The sequence below is a fragment of the Netta rufina genome, assembly GCF_964035555.1.
Source record: "Netta rufina genome assembly, chromosome: 3".
Taxonomy (NCBI): Eukaryota; Metazoa; Chordata; class Aves; order Anseriformes; family Anatidae; genus Netta; species Netta rufina.
The window spans coordinates 43,006,668-43,029,178 of NC_140125.1; the positions used below are offsets into that span (position 1 = coordinate 43,006,668).

At 38.8% G+C, this 22,511-nt stretch overlaps 1 protein-coding gene across 3 annotated transcripts in view; it reads right to left on the reverse strand.

The window, feature by feature from the left end:
* Positions 1-21,612, reverse strand: part of UBR2 (ubiquitin protein ligase E3 component n-recognin 2) — a 51,119-nt gene extending 29,507 nt beyond the window's left edge. For 2 of the 3 annotated variants that reach the window (XR_014618310.1, XM_084284572.1), the window contains exons 1-11: positions 21,472-21,612; positions 17,552-17,811; positions 15,672-15,750; positions 14,024-14,137; positions 10,946-11,073; positions 9,835-9,973; positions 7,512-7,574; positions 6,182-6,302; positions 4,174-4,281; positions 3,196-3,284; positions 2,267-2,365 (exon numbers count right to left, since the gene is read on the reverse strand). Coding sequence is in view for 2 of the 3 variants with exons in the window: in XM_084284572.1 (XP_084140698.1) it covers positions 2,267-2,365; positions 3,196-3,284; positions 4,174-4,281; positions 6,182-6,302; positions 7,512-7,574; positions 9,835-9,973; positions 10,946-11,073; positions 14,024-14,137; positions 15,672-15,750; positions 17,552-17,811; positions 21,472-21,549 (1,278 nt within the window). In the remaining variant the exon portion in view is untranslated. Of the gene's footprint in view, positions 1-2,266; positions 2,366-2,439; positions 2,539-3,195; positions 3,285-4,173; positions 4,282-6,181; positions 6,303-7,511; positions 7,575-9,834; positions 9,974-10,945; positions 11,074-14,023; positions 14,138-15,671; positions 15,751-17,551; positions 17,812-21,471 lie in introns of all 3 variants that reach the window. The other variant, XM_084284573.1, reaches the window with a different exon arrangement.
* Between the last annotated feature and the right edge of the window lie 899 nt (positions 21,613-22,511).

Sequence of the window (22,511 nt, forward strand, 5' to 3'; positions counted from 1 at the left end):
CCAAATATTCACAGGAGAAAAATGTAATCTAGCCAGAAATTATCATAATTCAGATCTCTCCCTCTTCAGATCCCTTCTGTACAGAGATTTGACGATGGTAAGGCTCCTGCTAACCTATGTAATTATGACATAAAACATATTATTATGTGTCTTATAATTAACTTGTACCTCCCTTTAAGTATCTGTTGTGTCTTCTCATGTAATTTAAGTATGAACCCTTTAGGGCAGTGACAGGTCTTCTGTTTTTCTCTTTACAAACTGTTAAGCACTGTGAACAGCAAGTCTTTTGAACTGCTAAGGACCTGTACAGTGCAATTTCCACATGGAAATTATGTGCAATGACCTTTAATTCCCATCAGGGGTTGTCGCATATATCCATGTGTTGCACAAAACAAATCAACAGACATGACAAATTCCGATGCTGCCACATTGTCTTCCACACCCAGCCAAACCTAACCCAACCCACAACAGAGTAGGGGGCACTAAAACGTTACTGCCATCTCCTACTTGTGAACTCTTCCAGAACTTCCTCATTCTGCTGGCTCTCCTAAGTAAATAGTATGAGTCATGGGACCAGAGAGCTGCGATGTGTGGCTGGGATATTCAGGAAGATCAGCCCCTCTGGTCTACCACAATGACACTGCAGCTGTTGACTAGAGCTTCTGGGTTCTACAGCTGATAATGATACTACAAATTCAGTTTTTAAAATGCTACTGCAGGGGAAAAATCTGATAGTTACCATTTAAAAAAAATTACTGTAAACAGAACCACCCATCATCCCTCAAACCAAACAACCGCAGCTACTTGAGAGCTCAAATTCAAATTACTAATGTAAGTTTGAAAATGTTACTGGGGTGTGGTGGGTGGTATTACATTCTTCAACTTTTTCCTTCAGTTGAGAATGACTGTAAAACAGGCCTAAACCTAGGAAAAAAATCATTCTTACTTTGTATGGGAGGAGCTTATCATAATTATCATATCATCCGTCTATTCTGTCTTCTGTAAAATTAGTCAATAACAATTTTGTTCTACTTTATTTTTTGCATGTTTTTGAAATAAAAAGGAAATGTTTGAAATTCCTAAAAAAAGATATACGTGTATACACACACATTTTATTATTCCATCTGTCAAACAAAAAAGTAACACATGAGCATTTGAATAATCCTAGTTGGATAAATCTACCTGTAAGTTTGAGTAATGGCAACATTCTTATTGTTAGCATCAAAATTAAGAGGTAACACAACATTGCCCTGACCCATGGAAACAGAACCCTGAAATCCTGTCAGATTTCCATGAACATCTGCTGCCTAGGAAATTAAAAAAACAACTTTGCACAGTATCATAAATACTACACTAGTATTGAATTTTAGAGCTCAATTGAATTTCAAAAGATTCAGAAGCATTCATTGTCAAAGCAAATCTGGCTATGTAAAGTCAAACTTTTATTTTCAGTACAGCTCCACAAAATTATTTTGTACTACAAGGAAAGACAGACTTATCTGGAGACTGAAGCAAAAAAAGGTTATTTTCCCCAAACAAGCGTAAGCTGGTGAAAGACCAGCAGTATTAGTGAACTGGGTGAAACATAGCCTCAAGCACTGTAAAAAGAATTAACTGGAAATCTGAAAGAAGGCATAGAGTCTAGAAGTACCAAAGGAAGTAGTGAGTATCATGAGACAATTCTTGCCTGCAGTTAGGTTGACTGGAAAACTATGATAAACAAAGAGGATCATTTATTGAACTGCACCCAAATGGTATGCTCTGAAACTGCAGTACGCAAATCACAACGTAGATTTCTACAAACAGAAACCATGGCTTGGTATGATGAGAAACGTAAATGTTATGTGTGTGCCTCTAAATAAACATTCAAGTATATTAAAGTGCGTATATATATATATATATATATACATATAAAATATATAAACATATATATATATATACACACATATACACACACACACACTTAAAAAAAACAAAAACAAACAAACAAAAAAAAACAACAAAACAAAGCCAACCCTAAAATAAAAAAAAAAGAGAAATCAAAAATACCCAGCCCATTCTGGGAAGTCAGATCCAAACTTTGCAAGGGTGAACTGCTTTAACTTCTCAACCCATTGCAACATATGTAAACAGTCTGACTCCTGCGCAGCAAGCAGTGCCCTGCATTTCCACAGTAATGTTAAAGAAATCTGCGGTCTGGATTCACGAACCTCTTAGTGGCTTTTAACAAAAAAAGGTTTCCTTTTTTTGGTCTTTCAGTACTTACAAGAGAAGGCACTGTGAATATCTGTATCGAGAGGTCAGCAATTGAGAACTCTCTGTCGTGGTCATCTTTCATAAAATCACTCTGCAATCGCTCATAGTTCTATTAAGAAGGAGGCAAAAAGAGGCAAGGAGTGCCAACTATCAGTTTTTAAAAGAAAGACAGGCACTACTCACCAGAGTAGGTACAGTGAAGAGTTGGACAGACAGAGCAGCCACCGATACTGCCCGGTCGTGATCATCCTCCATATAATCTCTCTGCAACTGCCGGTAATTCTAAACAACAAGGGGAAATTCACCTCTAATCCACACTGACCTGATTTTTTTTATTTAAATGTCTGCTCTGGGAAACTTTAATTCCACGATAAAGGGAAGAATAGCTCTCACAGATTATTATACAGATACCTTGTACAAAGAACATGACAATTTATCTGCTCACGTGTGAGGTCTACTCACTCATTTTCACAATAAAGGCTAATATTATATTTGTTATTCAAAAGATTATTTATCTGCAGCAGTGTGAGCAGAATTTCGCTGTGCTGATTTCAGGCATTTTAAGTACTAGTTAATGCAGAAATGCTAATCTGCATAACAGAATTTCAGCACAATTTCCAAGTAGTGCTTTAACAGCTTACACCTCAAGAATGAGATGCAATTAGCTCTCAAGAAGAAATAGCCTGCATAGTTGACGGTGAAGACAAAAAACATCTGAACTGCTTTAATTCTCTGGAACGTGGAAAGCTCATTTTCTTCCCAGCAGATGAGATGCCATTATAACTAATATTTTGAAGACAGAAATAAAGTAGTCAGCATTTCATTTCAACTTTCCACATCCAAATAATACTTCTGCATCATTTGAAGCTCTATATGCTAACTAAACTCTTCACTAGACAGTTTAGGTATTTAATAGTTCTTTATAATAAAAATACTTACTCTTGCAAAGCGGATAGCAAAAAGTTTCTTGCATTTCAAATCCATCAGGAGACTACTCATGAATAACTGGTGATATACATTTCTAGCTCCTGTCAAGAAAAATGAACAACACATTACATATCACTACTTTCTATCAATGTATTATGGAAACGTTTAGAAAAGAAAACTTTTACAGGGTGAAGTAAGTCTACATTTCAGAGCAGAAACTGCTTTGATCAAGTCTGTCAGATTGTAGCAAAGAATGAAGATGAGCACATAAAACAAAATGCTTCAAGTGGCATTATTTATTACTCCTGTGTCAAGTAATATTCAGCTGTTGAATAACCTAAACCTTCAAATATTAGGCAAGTCAGTCAAACAAGAACTAAACTCTGCTCCTCAGAACAGAGGATTTGGATGGACCAGGAAAGGGACAAGGGGAAGCAGCTACATGGAAAATCCTGGGAACTGCAATAATTTTTTCTTTGTTGTGAACAACTCTGCAAAACAATCAGCTTATCTAACTCTGAACATGTAGTCTGCCTGAGCAGCATTTCAGAAAATACTGCCAATACAAATAAGAATTGACCATACATAGCTTGAAAATAGACATCTGTACCATTTCTTTCTGAAGATCAGTTAAGTCAAAAGCCATTGAAGTATTTGCTTAACACAGTTAAAAAAAAAAAAAAAAAAAAAGGTGCCATTTTGATAAATATGATATAGGTACTGAGATCCAACAAAGCAGACAAACCCCAAATCAGCCTCTTGTTTATTAGCCTTGACTTCAGACTACTCTGAAAAATAAGACCTAAAAAACCTGTCTCCAAACAATCTTTGTGTTCTTGTCTTCTATATAAGTGCACCATGGAGAGAGATTATAACAAACTAAGCAATTATATATTATGGTAAAAGTGATCATGAATTAGCAGATATAGTAAGGGAAAAATGTCATGCCTAACATTCGTCAGTGTTTTCCAAAAGCTGGACAAAACTCACCCTTCCACAGTTTAGAATCGTACAGCATCAGCTTGTCCACAAGGGAAGAATTTTCACCATCTGGCCCCTCCTGTAGACCAACCTGACACAATATTCGACGAAGGCCATCTTAATGAAGAGAACAGGTGGAAGTTAGTAATAGCTTAAAAACTGATTTTGTGTATTTTTTTGATACCTGGAAGTTCTTAAGACACAATAGAAGGCGCATATCCATCTTTTCCTAGACAACTGAGTAACACTGCATGCTTTGCTGGCAGACACACAAATATTTTATATTTTGCAAGTCTTATGCTAGCTTTAGAGAACATTAATGAACCTTACAAAAACTGCCAAAACAATGATTTGTTTCGAAGTTATGCAAAATGTCCCTCCTTAGAACTGCTGCTGGCTTACTAACCTAAGTAGTTACACATCAGGCTAATTTTCTGGGTCATATTTTTCCTGTTTACCAGTTCTGTCAAAAGGAAAATATAATTCATATATGACTGTAATTTTTTTAAATATACTTACTAGCTGTTATTATTGTAAAACTTCTCTACGTTTTCTTTTTCTTAATGGTAAGCAGTAATAACTGCTATGAAAAGAACATACAAGTTCTACGCTTGCAGTCAAGCCTGCATCTGCAACACAACGCTCATGTGAACAGTGCTCAACCTGGCTTTGGACTGCAGGTAATATATATTTACTAACAAAATTATGACTTACAAGCATTAGACACTATCTCTGCAACCTGCTTAGCCACTTCAGCTTCCCAGCTAGCGTGAGCTGGCAGTGGCTTGGTGCCATGCGTCCCGTATCACTGCAAAGTGCAGTTCCATGAAGTCTGTCAGCCCCCATAACGGGGTTGTGTCCCCTGCCCCCACAGAGTTCAGCTCTACCTCCATCTGGCCAGGGAGATTTTAGATGAAACCACCAAAGCATTGCAATTCTATCATCTCACATTGCAGATTGAATGGTAACAGGCTACTTAAAAAACGGAGCAGAATGTGTATGTTTGGGTGCATTTGTTAAGAAGCTATGGGAAACCAAATACTTGAACAAACTGCTACCGTAACTTTCCAAAAGTTTGACCTGTGTGTTTTAAAACTAAATTCATACAAATAAACTACTCATCTATCATAAATAAAATGATATAGAGCACCCATGCCTGAAATCTTGGCAACTTTTTCAAGTATCAATCTAATCATACATATAATCTCTGAACAAATCCTGCACCTATACAGAAGAATGTATACATGGCATTACAGTGGCAGAGAGAGCTCTGCTAGTAATTCTTGTTAAAATTTACAGGTGCATAGCACACATGAACTGCATTGGGTGCACTTAATTAAGTCCAAGTATCTGCTTCTCTACCTATTGGCAGTTTGATGTATTTTCCTTTTACTTCAGCTCATGCTCAACATCTTCACAACCTTGACTCAAGACAAAGGAGGAAGCACACCAGAACAAACACTGAGCCTTCCCATAAAAGTGATACCATGCATCTTGATTCCTTTGAAGAAGCCTCTTTCTAAATATCTGATTAATACTTCATTGGTTTCTATACTTATCCCAGAGCAGTCCCCACATCCTTGCATTCTCTCTGTTGTTCTGCTTGCACAGCAACAAACCATAAGTAATCACTTTCATCATCATTCATCAAGTGACTTGTGATTAATTTTGTTTTGTCTAAGCAGACAGGTTATTTTCAGCTTACTGCATTCATTTAAAAAGAACTAGGGACTGAAAAATAGCTTCTTGGCATACAACGTTTGACAGTGATCCTCAGCTCAAAGTTCAACATCAACTAAACAGAAAACAATATCTGAGAAGACTAACTAAAACTGGTAGTGCTTTTACACAGAAGTCAGAACTGCACTTCAGTATCAGAAAACAGCATCAACTCCAACAAGATATTGTTTTGCCTTATATATTGCATATGTGAAAGAAGTAGACAACATTGTGAAGCAAGCTGAATTCCTGAAGCAAATAATCTCTAGCTTCTCAAAAAAAGTTCAAGTTTGCCCACCTGAATATCCAATAACACTGCCAAGCCAAGTTAGTAGCTTCAGACCAAAGCTCTGATGAGCAACAATGGATGAATGCATAACTTGTACTTTCAATGGCTTCGTCTGACGACTGGTATTTCTCTTTAAAATGGGGAAAAAAATAAGGTAATGCTTATTTAATGAGGGCTCGCATACATCACCATACAGAAATACAACATGCCTATGATTAATTTCAGTAATTTATAATTTTAATACATATTTAAATGACTGCTATCTGCATGGAGAAGAAGCTAAATCAAAAATCTGAAGTTTGCTTATCCTATTAATATTTTAATGACATTATTATGCAATAGCAGTGTATTTAGGCCAATCCATTTTCCACTCTTCTGCTCTTATCAACAGAAACACTGATCTGCTGCATTTTACTGATAAGCAGCCCCACACATAGCCTAAGACAACCACGCACATTCATTCTCCACAACATGACATGCAAGTCACACAGCAGCACACCAAGAAGAGAATTTTACCGTTCACAGACAATTTCCGAAAATGAAAAACAAACACAGAATTAAAACAAGAATGAAACAGTGTCCTTTCATCTCTGTGCTAGTAATGCCTGATTGATAAGGTTACACATAGAAGTCATTTGTTCTTTGACTGCATAGGGGGCAAGCTAGGTATACGGCACAACTTCATCTCCAAAGATACATTCCTGTTTTCAAACTACTTTAAATAGTACAGTACAGTAACTGTAGTTACAGCATTTCTTTCCTAGTGGTAGCAGCATTGTACACAAATTCTTTCATGTAACTAAGTACTGCACTGCAGCAGTTAAATGAAAATTAAAGAAAAATAATAATCCCATGTTCTTACATGGAAGAACCTTATAATATAGAGTACAACTATACACACATGCATTCATATATACAAGAAACGCACTTGTAGCTTAGCACTTGGATTTAATCACTCAGTTGCAATTTCAGTGGTTGGGGCTATCACAAAAAGGCAAACAATTTGATATTATAGGAAAAAAATAGTTTAGCTTCACTGAGCTGAACTGACATGCAATTAAAAGATTACATTTGAACTTCCTGATCTCTTCTCTGAAGACAGATGCAGTCTAGGAAAAATTTCTTAGGAAATGAGTTAGGGTGCAAGTTAAATTATAGGTATAAAAACAAAGAAAAACAGAGCATAAACCTGTGTTTTTGATACATCTCCTTTGTATATCCTAGTATCTCCAACATTTTCTGTTACTGTAAAGAGCCGTGACAGTAACAGTATCACAAAACTATGTAGCAATATCTCCTTTTGGAAACATGCGGCAAGTAAGTAGGTCATGTTACTTACCACTATTACTGATTTTGCTTGATCACAGTACTGGAAGTCTCCGTATCGCACAGATCTACGTCCCTTGAATTTAGTAAAAAAGGTAATGTTAATACTAGGTTCTGACCAAGAAAGTCAAATGCTGTGGTTTACATTGGTATAAAAGATACAGTAAAGGTTTCAGATGCAAGTTGATTGCGCTTGCTTTCATGCAAATTTCATTTTTTTAAAAAAGTACTGCATGTAGCTAGATATTTGGGTTTCCAATATGCAACTTGTAGTTTTAAAAAGAAAATAAAACTATGCCATTGTCCTGGTTTCAGTTAGAACAGTTAATTTTCTTCCTAGTAGCTGGTGGAATGCTATGTTTTGGCTTAGGATGAGAAGAGTGCCAATAACACCCCAATGGTTTAATTGTTGCAGAGCAGTGCTTATACCAAGCCAAGGACATCTCAGCTTCTTGCTCTGTCCTGCCAACGGGCAGGCTGGGGGTGCAGTAAGAGCTGGGAGGGGACAGACCCAGGACAGGTGACCCAAACTAGCCAAAGGGGTATTCCATACCATCTGACGTCATGCTAAACAATATATAGGGGTGGCTAGCCGGGGGAGGGGGCCGGACTGCTCGGGGTTAGGCTGGGCATCGGTCAGCGGGTGGTGAGCAATTGCATTGTGCATCATTTGTTTGTGCACATTATTAGTAGGAGTACTATCATCATCACTTTATTATTATTATTATTATTGTTATTATTATTTTCCTGTCTTATTAAACTGTCTTTATCTCAACTCACGGGCTTCACTTTCCATTTCTCTCCCCCGTCCCAGAAAGGGAGGGGGGAGGGTGAACAAACATCTTTGTGGTGTTTAGCTGCCGGCCGGGTTAAACCACGACAGCCATATATGCAGTTACCTGCTAAACAAAATCTTGTGTGTACAATAATTCGTGATTTTAAGACACAGCCACTACATTTCAATGCCTTTAAAGTAGATATTAAAGCTAATTGACCTTTTAAACAAATGTTACTAAGGCACGTAGTTTATTTCAAAACTGTAAGGTTTCCACATTCTATGCTGCCATTACGTAAATTAAAATAGAGATAGTTGGTTTAATTTTTGCTGTATTACAGACAGGACAGCTTACTCAAACTTTAGACCTTGTCTGATGCCAAAACATTGTTTCAGGCATTGACTTTTTTTGTATACATACACGTACATGTGCAGACACATGAATTCCTGAAGCAAATAATCCCTAGCTTCTCAAAAAAGTTCAAGTTTGCCCACCTGAATATTCAATAACACTGCCAAGCCAATAAATACAAAAATTTGTATGTATTTAAAAGTAGGACAGATGAGCAGCAGGGAAAAATCTCCAAAGTCCATCCAACAATAAAGTGCATGTGTTTAAGTCAAAGGAATCTTTATATAGGTGTACTGATATTACAGAAATAGGGTACTGGTAATACAAAAATTAAATGTAGTTCAGCGTTACATAATATAAAGCAGTTGAATTTCCTTTTCCACTGCCTTTCTTCCAGTCTAACCACTTCAACACCCGAAAGTGATGTTCTCATTGCCATTTTGAAAGAGATGCTCCTTGTTGTGTTGTCCATCCCCTGTGTCGGCCCCAACCCCCCAAAAATGCATGAGGAAACAAAACATAAAAGGACACTTTTTCAAAGCAACAGTCTTAGAAGACAAACAAAAAGATGCAGCTGTCCCTAGAAAGTTAGCCAGAGGAAAAGAAGCCCTTTTGTAAAAAAAATTCACACAAGCCAGAAGACGCACACAACTGGCAGTGTTTCTGAGACCTATGTACTAGTTAAAATCATATTCAGTATGTAATGACTCTGAACTCATTGTTCTCTCTAAATGCTGTATAGAACGCTTTACCTTTTCCTGCCGTTTTTCATCTAACCATTACAAAAAAGAAACATTTAAAAACCACAAACAATTCCGTAAGCACAGGAACAAAAGCAGCCAATTACGGATTTTATCCCTCACAGTGGACAGCTGTTACTCTCTTCCCTTGCTTGGAGCAAGTACAATGGATCTTACAATGAAAATTCCCTGGTGTATAGGAAGCCATGAGCTAAAGCTGCTGCCTGCCTTTTGCAGAGGGGCTAAGAAACATTCTGGTATCTACACTCATAAGAGTTACTAGAATACAGGGATGCTGAAATATATATTCAATCTTAAATGCAGTTTGGGTTGGTCAATAAGTTAGTGACCTAACACATGTGGCTCAATCACATTAACCATACTCTTTGGGAAAACAAATTAAGTAAGTGTGGACATATAAAATAAACACTAGGGTAAGCATAAAGTTTCTAGAAAGGAATTTACTTACATCTCTATCTACTGTCGTTGCAAAACCAATAGCTTCCTTCTGTGTGCAGTTGACAGCTTTCTGAAGAGTATAAATAACTTGTTCATAGGTGTGGACTTCATCATTAAAGAGCATGCAGTAGTAGGTATCATTCTTCTCACTTCAAAAGCAAGCATTGGATTTATGTAATTCAAAGTAATACAGCTTAAAAGATCAACTTGTAATTTAACAACGTTTTCCACTAAGCAGACAACCCGAGCCTGAGCTTCCTTTGCTACAGAGTTATATTCCAAAAGGACTGACCCTCTCTAACTTGTATAGGAACATGCAACTTTCCTGCAGAATTAAATCCAAAATGAGCAAAACCTTAAGACAAAACTTAGGTCTGAGTAATACTTTTGAGAATTTGTTGATTCTGAGTCAGCAGTTTCCTAAGGAAAACATATTTCCTTCCAGTGCAGCTGTGCTCAGTACATTCTCCCATAACTTCCTAGAGGTTTCACTGGTCTGGCATTATTTTAACACACCTGTTTCCCCAGTAGTACTACAAATTTCTATTATTCAACAAAAGCTTGGCAGTCTCTGAAAGAGAACTCCACAATCCTCAAAGCCACAACTTTTCAAGATTACATAGATTCAGTACAATCTTTTGACCCCCATCATTTTGTTAAACAGCAGTCTTCTTCTTCATACAGCACAAAGTTACTAATAAGCCAACACACAAAAAAACCTACATATCTATGACTATACTTCGTTATACTATATTACAATATTATGTAACGTTTCAAAATTTGTAATAAATGGCTCACAAAAAGCACAAAATGCTTTTGCCATTAGAACTCAACTTCAGTGCCACCATTTGTTTTAGGGCATTGTACTGTAGTAATATTTCCTTTACAATATTAGGAAAATTAAGTTATCACAGACACATTGCTTCATCAACTCCATGGAAAGAAATGGGATGTACCCAGAAATAAAAAATAGAGGAAAAATAAATCCATTAAAACTTAGTCTATAGCCTACAAAATATTCCTGATAGAATTTTAGGAAAGACAGAAAATAGGCTTAAAGTAAGAACTCACATTTTTTCATTTGAAATATCTGCAGGCCTTTAAAAGGCCTATATACTTACATCATTTCTAGGCCAGGCAGTTCATTTTCTTTTTCCCATGTTAATATATCTACTGCATATTTAAATGTGATAGCAAAAATATTATAAGCTCTTGCTACCATATCTTCCGGTAAGTGCACAAGAGGATCCTGAAAAATAAGTATAAATAGAAATTGAGAAATTAAATGGCATTCAGAATAGGGAATTTTGTCGAATTCAAACTTCTTTGTGTCAAAGATGATGTAAGCATCTTTAAGGGTGCCTTTCTTTAAATAACTTTGCATTTGAAAGGAACAGAGTCAATAATCAGCCTGTTTTCTTTTTTGTGTTCTTCACTGAAAATCACCAAACTGGGAATCTAGCATTCAATGCCCAAACGCTAACTTGCCTATGATCACCCACTTAAATTTTCACACTTCTGTGTTTTCACTTTCCTTCTCACTTCTGCATACCTTCTAATATAACCAACCCACTTTCAACCTCAGCCGTATCAGAACCTGCTTTTTCCATAACGTCTTCAAAAAATTTTATTTGAAATCACTGTATTTTGTTCCACTTACCAGTATTAGTAAACTGCAGAACATGAATAAATATACATTTGTTGCCTTCTTTTATAAGTACCAGGCTTTTAGAGGCAGAAGTCTTATCTGCCCAAGAATGTACAACCACCAGCACACTGAGATCACAAGTTACGATGGAAGTCTCTCACACTATGGAATCTGCCCACATGTCCATCTTGTTCAGGGACACCCGTTCCCTTCTGCATGGGAACACACCTCCACTTGTGCCTGCTCTGCACTCTCCGGGGTGCCCCCATTTGACATCTGCAGCAGCCACTATAAACTCAGCCTCCCTTCTCTGCCAGAAGGGAAGGGCTGCTGCTGCTAAGGGAACTGAAAAGGGGAGGAGAAGTCCTCCTCAGTCTGCAAACTCAAAGGAACTTCTTTCTGGAGCAGAAAAAGAGATCCACTGCCATGTTACACACCTGTAGTTAGTTTCCTTTCCCACAACAGCAGAAGCTGATATGTCAGTCCCCTGTCAGCTAGCAGATAACACTGCAATTTCCTTCCAATCCATTTTATGGGATTTGTGTACAAATAGAAAACATCAAAAGCCTCTTCAGCGAAGGGCTTCTGCTTCTCCTACTGCTTTACAAATAGAAGTGTATCAAGACACAACCATCAATTCTCAAAGTTTTGATGCTCAAATCAACTCCTGCCTTTTCTACAAACCTGGAAAGGGAAAACTGCATGGTCTGCAAGCCACCTGTTGGACCACATGGACTGATACTGGGTCACTGACTCAATTCAGAATACTATAGAAATCTGTGTAATAGTTAACAGAGAAAGATATGGAGTGGTAGCACAACTTCTGTTGTAGGATTACAGTGTACCACCAAGTTCTATTTCAGTACAGTTTACACTGTATCAAAATGGCCACAATAAACTTTTCAGAATAAGTCTGCATTATTTACAGCAGGCCCTCAGCAGTCAGCAATTCACCCGTACTGTGAATTGTTGTAAACTCCAGTCATTCTGTACATTGTATTCATACTCTAAAAAAAAAAAAAAAAAGTTTACTTATACTGTATGCTGTTTATTCAACCACCCACCACAACATACTCTGGGGATATTTGGAAGTTTTACAGAAATGCTAATAACCACCATTCCTCTTTTTTGATTAATTTAAAACTTATTTAGGATATGCAGAGTTATCAGTCACCAACAGCAAAGGCAAACCTTAAACAGCTGCACTGCCTCTGTTCCTAACACCTTCAGCAAAGACACATCTCTGCGCAAGGAGAAAGCAGGCTACCAGTGAACTCAAACAATCCTTGATCTACCTCAAACACAACGCTCCACGGGAGGATCTCAATCCCCATCACTTACAGGAAAGAAGCACAAAACCTGCCCAGTACCTAAAGTTTTTCCATCAATCAAATTACTGCCATCTTTCATTGCCACCATAAGTATCATTGCACACTGCAGTGGCAGCCAACCCAAGATCGCAGAACACGTTTTCTGAGGCTGCCCAGTAATGTAACCTGGCAGGCAGGCCAAGCGGTGAGTCCATGCAGAAATTGCTAAGGGTTGAGACAGTGAGGACAGATTTTACAAGGACTACTGTTACTGCAAATATGGTTAGAGTAGCTTCACTTAAAGCATCAGATCAGAAAAATTCGTGTGAAATTTTTTCTCATATATTCCCTTCAAAAAATGTCACAAATTCTATTGCATAAGAACAGCTTTAAGTGGTCAGACCAGAAGTCCAACTGGACACTATCATTCCTGAAGCATAACAACAGATACTAAGGAAAGAATATAAGAGCAGAATGCACCTCTGGTCTTTGCTACCTTAAGACGAAGAGACTTCCCAAGTCAAAGATGGTAACTGCACTTTTGCATAGCCATCAATTATTTTTTCCTCCACAAATAGGTTAAATTGCCTTCTGTACATATATAGACTTTTAGCAAGTACAGTGCTTTCTATGTGGCATTAATTTCAACAGCTTGAATTCATACTTTAAATAGTGAAACTTTTTTTTTTTGCTAGCTTCATTTAATATATCTAAGTCATTATGCTATAAGAAATTGTGAAGAGATGTTCTCTTATTTACCTTCTCCATAGGAAACAAGCTTTTATAGACGTTTATCTTAACTGTAAGGCATTTTTGTAATAGCAAGGTATTTTGACTCAAAATATTTGTGTGCTTTATTTTGTGAGAATCAGAACATATGTTACACAGATAGCTTAATTTGGCTTATTCACACAATTACGTACAATTTTTTTTCATCTGGAAGACTGCCTCTCAGAATAAGAGAGAAAAACAAAGAAACTGAACTAAAGCTGCACAGGCAACCAACAACATACAAAATAAAGCCTTCAAGTAGAAAATGTCATTCTAAGTAACTCTAAGTTTGGTAAGACTTTGTCTAATTCATAGTACGGTTGAATATTTCTATTAAATTTACTCTAGTCTCCTGTGAACGCTCATGTTTTGGCATAGAAGACTAAATATCAGCTCATTTGAATGGTTTCTTATACACACACGTGAACAGTTAATAGTGTTTTGAAACAGGATGTCTTAACTGTTACTACCTCTTCTTCTGCAGTCTCTGAAGTGTTAAGTTCATGCTTTTGACAGTAAGGACCTTCCTTCCAAGCCTCTGTATCACCACAGTCACAGAAACCTCCTCCACCCGATGTTGTCATCTGAAATGATTTTTAAAACAAAGTCATGTGAACACACATATAAGCCATGCATGCACATTAACACAAGTAGTCACAGCTAAACTACAAAAGCATGACCACAAGACCTGATAGCTTTTTCCAGTACCCTCTTCAAAAAAGTAAAATCGTGTCTGTTTCTATGATGGCTGAAAGCTTATATACTTCAACCTGTCTATGCCACAAGGAAAGAAAAAAAAAGGTCCAAAGACTCCTATTCTACCCACGTCCACCGTGTATTAATGTACACAGTTTACAACAGGACAACATGGTAGTAATGTGCAGCTTTCCTGAATTTTCTACTTGTAATGCCACCTTTGCTACTTCAGATTCTCACATTTTTCATCTGAGCAAAGCTTTATCATTTCATGTAACATTATTAAAAGGAACAGATGCACTGTTTGCAATAACAGGAGTTCCTGGACAAAACTTACAAACTGTTTGCATCATAAATCTTCATAAGCATAGTAAGCAGTAGCTGAATACTGTAATGATGTACCGTTCACATTGTTTTAATAAACTTTTACTTAAAGCAAAGATAAGCTCAAATTAATAAACGTAACAGTTTTTGAACCACAACTATTAAATAATTCATAGAATAATTCTTTCTTCATCTATTTGTGTCAGGAAGGTATATTGTATACATACAAATACACCCTACAGTATCAATAGAGTTGGATGGACATTTGAAATATTTGCTTACACTTTCAGATGTCATCTAATTCCCTAAGCAAGCTTGCAGGCTAAAAACCTCCTAGAAGCATGCTGACAACAGCAATTGGGTTGGGTTTCCTGAAGCAGGTTTTGTGTTGTTTTTTTTTTCCCCTTCTAAATTCTAGCACTCAATGTAAATCAAATCAATGCATAGTTACACTAACAGCAGTGCAGTGAAGCATTGTCAAAAAACGATTTACAGAAAGGCTGCAATTTGCGTCCTGGTCTAAAAACACACCAAGGACTTCTAGTTCAAAAAAAAAAAAAAACCCACAAAAATAAATCTACACTATTAGTAGCAGTAGACATAGGCATCTACAGTTTCAATTTGTTACTTTCACATTATATTTAAAAACAACCAAAATTGCTGATGTTGTAAAGAATTTAATATTAGACATTTAAAGGAAATAATTTTAAAACAATAGTAGTTTCATGGTAAAGGTTTTTCAATACCGTCTAAAAATCATCGTATTCAAAACAAGCAAAAAGCAAGTTTAATGCTGTAAAGCACACTCAAGGGCATATATTAAAAATAAACACATTTGTAAGTTTAGTTGTTGTACATAAAATGTCCTTGCTCAGCATTTAAAAATACTAAACTTCAGAATGTACACTCAAATTCAAACACTCAAGTTCATACAAGATTATTGCACAGACCAACTCCAAATGTCATATGCACCCAATGTTTTGAAATTAGGGATATATTCTATAAATACACATTTATAGTTTGAACTATAAAGAAGGAGTTTCATACACATACAAAGACATTAATGACTACACCACATACTCCAGCAGTATTACTAACCCTGTATCGGTGCTCTCTGTGAATACTTCCAAGAAAGCACTCCATGCACAACACACAAGTTGGGTCAACTGCACAGTCTCTGACAACAGGAGAGAGGGAAAAAAAGCATTAAACAAATTTTTAGACTTTTATTACACATTCTACAACAGGTAATGGTCAAATATTACCAATGTAAGCCTTCTGACTACTATATACGTTATTCTGAAAGATGAAAGGGATAGGGTGCAAGGAGGGGGAAACAATTGAAATGGAAACGGAGAAAAAAAAAATATCCGCTCTCAAAACAGAAGAGGCTATAGCAAGTTTGTTTGGGTAACGTTTATACTTGGTTAACTTAGCCACTGTCTTCAAAGAGGTGAGACAAGCATATATGCAAGTAAACAGGTGAATTACAGCTTGCAGTGCAGACAGGTACACAGTATAAACCTAAGCTAGTTCTCTTGAGTACGGAGTACTAGCACTAACAACCTTCAGCCATCAAAGACTTTTTTTTTTTTTACTGAACACTGGAAAGAAAGACAGTACACAACAGATTACATCAAACGTCTGCTTCCAAGTTTAGACCTACAAGCTCACTGAACAGGTCCAAGAATGCAATTTCCTCAACCAGAAGACTGGAGAGCATAATTAAGTCCTGTCTACAAGCATGGCTGCATTAGACAGAAGTAATATTTCTATGAAAAAAAGGACTAGAAGAATGAAGGAAACAGTTATGCATTATTTTTAATTACCTCCCTGAGAAAAGCAACACTGAAAATACATGAACTTATATAAGGCAACTGCTTTCAAGCCACCTCAGAATAAAGGGACCCAGGTTATGCAATGTAAAAGTGACCACCAGGAAAATCAGTGTCTTATGATGGTTATTTTAAAAACAACAATTCAGAGAAATAACTTATTTTGTTCAAAAGATGACACTATAGATCCTATGGAATGTTATTATCAAGAATTTTCTTAATTTCATTTCACTAAATAAATCTGACCAGTTAATCACTGGAAGATAATCAGGCAGCCACAACTTAATATGCATGAAGTACCAAGTCATTTTCATGTTTCTTTCCTCCAGAGGAACCGCTGAAAGTAAAAATGTCAACGCAGAAATATAGGAAGCTCTTCTGTTTTACAGTAATTTCTGTTTGTGGAACACTGCATTTTTAAAAAATACTAAAGGAAACCACTTATTGCTACAATTTGGAGTAGATTAGTTCTACAAAATTGGGTATCAATCCTTCAGAGCGCTAAACTTATGACAAACTCAGTACCATTGGCAAAGTAATTTCTCAAACAAGTGAGGGGGCTTGATAAACTAAAGCAGAAGCAGAACTGTAAATTTCACAACTGGAAAGCTGCTGCTTTTAACAATTTTTGTTAACTCATAAAACATTTATTCTCTATCTTCAACAAAAGTTTCATTTAAACTCTCATTGTTGCTCATTACCAGCTATAAACCAAAGCAATTTCTTAAAACACAACAGGAAACAGTAACAGGGATCTAAGGAACCCACAAATTTCACCTCCTCCACCTCAAGATGAGAGGCCTGAAAACCCTTCTTAAACACCTCAACTCCATGATATGCACCTGCCCAATTATTTCTGATTAATGCCATGAAATCACTCAGAGTTCACCTGAATTACTTTTTTTTTGTCTTGCATTACTTCTGTACGGAAATCAGTCTACAATATACTAATTAATATTTTAACATTTATAATCCCATCGTGTGTTAAATTTTCCTGGTCCAACCCATCACAAAACACAACCACAAATTTACTTTAAAAAGATATTTGAGGTATTACCTTTTCATTAGGACAGTACATTTCTATCTAAACTTGTTCTGTAACTTCACAAACGAGACATGCTTCGAAATTGCATTTTGAACTACCTGCAAGAATATGTCGGCTCTCCCACTTTAAAAACACGGCCGCAGAGATGGGAAGGCTTGTTCGCTTGCTCAAGCTTTGGAAAACCAAATGCAGGATCTTCGCCACAAAGATACCATTCCATTGGTCCCAGCAAAACGTGTTGTGCCAGCATGTCTTCTCTTTGCGGAGCAGGGTTGGGACCCCTACAGTAAATTTTTGGTACATAATAGGCCAGATGCCGATACACTTCTTTCTGAAGCTCACTTCCTTGCAGCCATTTCTTTTAAAATAAAAGGAGACAGTAAAAAAGTAATGTTAATAAAAATACAAACCATAGTTCTATCCATCAGGAAGCCTTTTTTATCTCTAACTTGAAAACCTAAAATGGCATTACAAAACCAGAAAGCCTTGCTTCCTTCTAAGTGCTAAACCTAGCAGATTACATAAGACAGACATTAGGAAAGGAATCATCTGTTCACCAGCCTGCACATTTTATCCTTTTGACACAAAGCAGTTTGTTGTTGTTGTTTTCCAAAACACAAGATCTAAGAGTTCAAACTCTTCAAGGTTTTCCACCAGGATGCATGACCAGTGAAACGTCCCAGCGCTCACCGTGACTTTTAAGGGTATGCTGGCTGCATTTACGCGGCGTGCAGACTGATGCTGCCAGCTGGGGACACAGAGGCGCAGCGGAAGCCTGGAGTTGGCACAGAGCAGGCAAAGACAAAAAGCACAAGGAGACTGGCAAGCACAACATTAGGTAACCATCCACCTCATTTAATTTCAACAAATTAACTAAGAAAATAAGGGGGTCTATTTTTGTTTCTCCTACCACCAAAATAATAACTCATCTGAATTACTATTTCAAGTATGTTTCATGCATGAATTCTCTCGGTCAATCAGTTAAAAACTGTTCTTAAAGAGATTTTAAAAGCCAAACTGCTGTATAACCTGCCAACAAACAGCTTTCTATTTTTTTCCCCCCTGTACTTCACAGCTCTTTCTAGGTGTGTCATAGTGTGTCCCCCGTATACACGCACACCAGAGGAGTATACAATAATCCTCAAAGCCAACACTTGTTTTACTCCAGCCTTGTGGATTACATTTTTATAAAGGTCTAAACTGCAAATTAAGGCTGCAAGGCTTTTATAATAAATAAATGGGAGCAAGCATTTACTGCGAGTGTGCACTTTATACCCTGTATGATATAAAGAGCCGTAGCACGCCACTTCTCATCGTCATGCCATTTCTCACTCTAAGTATGACAACCAGATACCCCCAGGCAACTCCAGATAAAGAATCCAGAATCAACCTGAAACTGCACATGAAAAGCAAGAATTAATTATACCAAAATAAACAGGTTTGATAATCAAATGTTTTAACTTGGTTTACTCTGAATTGCATACAATGAACTCTTAAGAACTTATGCTTGAGATAACACAGTTGTGGTAAGTTCTTCACAAAACAAAGAGTCAGCAAAGCATTTACGCCATTCAGGGGTAGTAGTTTGTGGTGTGTTTCGTTTGTTTGCTTGTTTGAGTTTGTGCTTTTTGTTTTTAATGCAATGCAATGCTTTCGTTTACTATTTTTTTCTAATGGAGGACTTCATATAAAAAAATTTGTCAATACAGCTCTTAGTATAAAATTATGCTTTCCTCACTTCTCCTTCCCTCAGTTTGACTCCTTAAAATCAAAAGCAACCGACTAAATCTTTCTGTGTTGATCTTGCTTTGACGGTCAATGCCAGGATTTTTTCCAACGAAGCCCATGGGAAAAGATCCCCCAAACCCCCATCCACCTAAAAGTTTAGAGATAATCTCACCATTGCCACCAGGATGCAGACAATATTGCACCAAAAAAAGAAAAAAGTCATTGTTAAGAATTTAATAATTTGATTTTGTCCCCCCTGCTCATGAATCTTTTCATCCTCTTTGATCATATCTACTACTGCCAGGAAATGACCCAATCACGGTGGAACTGACATTGCCTCTCCCATGATTCCTATTAAATAAGAATATTTTTAGATGATTTTCCAGAGGATACGTTAGTAATTACACCTGCACTTTTCTCAGCAAAGTGCCTTTAATTTCCACCTTTTAAATCAGTAGCACATCACTAATTTCTGCCTAGAAAACAGACAGTGCCTATTAGCTGCACTGCAAGCTCAGGCAAATACCTGGCCAGAGAAAATTCTTGTTCCTCAAGTAAATGGCTTTCCCATCCCCAAAATTCTGGGAGTAATTGCCTGAAAGTTAGGCGTGGCAACTCCGAGTGTCATCACACCTAACTCTCTTTGTGGATCCAGTTCTACACACAACTGCTCTCACAGTTCTGAATCCTGGCTAGGAGAGTATCGGAAGGCAGGAGGCATGGGCTGCTAGGACAAGGAAACAAATGTCACACCAAGAGCCACCAGGAAGGCAACTCAACACGCTGTTGTGCATGTGAAATTGCTATTAAACAATATATATGTATGCACATATAGGTCATGCTGCTTTTCTAAATCACTGCCTTAGAGGTACTGAAGTGCAGTAAAACTACTCAAAACTTTGGCATATATTCTTCAAGGAAAACAACTTATATTGAGGCAAACTTTCTTTGTCTTCGATCCTGAAGTCACATGTAAGAAAAGCCAATGTTCTGTTCTCCCAAGAAAGCTTTTTCTGAGAAGGGGAAGCGTATTTCTCATTTCCTCCCCCCTTAGACTTATTACTCCCTGGCAGTAACTTTTGACAGCCTTGAAACAACCCAAAAAGCATTTTTCAAATAACATTTATGTAAGCAAATATCTAATGGTCCATTAAGTGCTCCTACTAAACCCCTATCTCTGTAAGAGATACTAGAAGAACAATACATGTAATACAAACAAGTCGTGAAACAATTCAATTTACTCTTTTCAAAAGCTAAAAGGTGTAATTTAAATTATTTATGTTTTTGCTAGCTACATAATAGCTAAATAGCTAAGTAATAGCTAAAAATGCACCTGCACTCCAGGTTCATGTGCTGCTACAGATACCGGTAATTTATCATTTTTGATTGTTATTCTGTGGAAATTCATAGTTAAGTTTCTGCAACGAGAAATTGAAATGCAAAGTGCTGTAACTTGCTGTGGACTAGTGTTTGTTTTCTTGGGATTGTGTTAGCAGCAAAGTAATGCCAGCAGCAAAGGAGGGCAAAGGAAGTGAAGGGGAGAAAAACAGTGCTAGAAGCCAAGTACCCTGGTCACTTATACAATCAGGCAGCGCTGGTTGTGCTTAACTCCTAACACAGAGCAGAACTGGCAGCTATAGGTCTCCAAAGCGTAGCTTGTGCTGGAGAATAAAACTGAGAAAGCACAGACTGAGGTTACGATGGCGCCTGTACCTACACAGCAATTCTGCCAATGTGCTCCACTTGGTGGACCTCGGGTTTATCAGCAGCGTGACCCAGAAAAGCAGCCACCGCTCACAGCGATAAGGCCGCCTAGGCTGCGTTTGTGCTAACTGCGCACATTTGCCCATTTCATCATCCCCCTGCCTGCGCTGTAGGTACACCACAGCCGGGGGGTGAGCCGGGCTGTAACGCTGCCTTTTGTTTCCGAAGGGGCCGACGCGGGTCAGCCCCTCGAGGCCCATCCTAGGGGCGCACAGAGGCAGCCGCGCTGTTCTGACACACGGAGCCAACCCCACGGGCAGGCAATGCCTCAGACCGGGCACCCACACCACAGCGAAAACAAAACGCGTCCCCGCACAGCCTGCCCGCACGGCTCGGACTCACGAAGGGCTTTGTACAAAGCCGGGAACCGAGGCAGCAGCAGAACCGAGGCTCGGGCCCCCGGGTTCCGTCCCCATCGCCCCTCAGGGCCCCCCTCCCCCAGCGTCCCCCCCTCCCCCGGGCAGACCCCCACGGCCGGCTCGACCCGGCCGCCACCGTCCCGCTGCCGGCCGCTGCCCGCCCTCACCGCGGCGATCTCCTCGGCGGAGCACTCCAGCAGGCCCCTGTCGAAGGCCGGCACCTCGGCCTCCAGCTCCGCCGCCATCTTCTGCCGCCGCCGCCGCCGCCGCCGCCGTCACGGAAGCGACCCCCGGAACCGGGCCCTGCCGGCCGCTCGGCCCCGGGAGTCCACTTCCGGTATGCTGCGTCACGGCGCCGCGCCGCGGGGCATGCTGGGGGTTGTAGGCTCAGCCCCCGGCGCCGCGCTGGTTGCCGGGGGGACGGCGCGCGTTGCTAGGGGCGGGGGGGGGGGTGAGAGGGGGCTGGCGCCTCAAGGGGGCCGCTGTGGGCAGGCGTGTAGGGACGTGTACAGACACACTGACACCAATAAACACAAGTATGTGCACACATGTGTGAGCACACGTGTCCGCGCATATACACGGGGACACACACGTACACATACGTGTACATACACAGCCATGTGTGCACCCACATGCACACACACACGCACACACACACACACACACACACACACACATACACACACACCCCTATACACACACACATCTACACACACACACACAGGCATATGCACACACAGACATGCAAACAGACACACAAAATGCACACACAGATCTACACACACACATAAATACACACGACCGTGCAGATGTACACACATATGCACACCCACAGACACACACGCACGCACACGGACGTACACACAGAATCACAGAATGACAGACTGTCAGGGATTACTAACATTAGGGAATGTTAGGGACCTTGAAAGATCACCTAGTCCAATCCCCCTGCCGGAGCAGGAACACCTAGATCAGGTCACACAGGAACGCATCCAGGAGGGTTTTGAAGTCTCTCCGGAGAAGGAGACTCCACAGCCCTTATGGACAGCCAGTTCCAGGGCTCTGTCACCCTCACAGTAAAGAAGTTTATCTTTAAGTGGAACCCACTATGTTCCAGCTTGCACCCATTACAGATGAATGCACAGACATCTACAGAGACGTACGTACGCATGTACATATCCACTCAGAAACGCACATGGACACACAG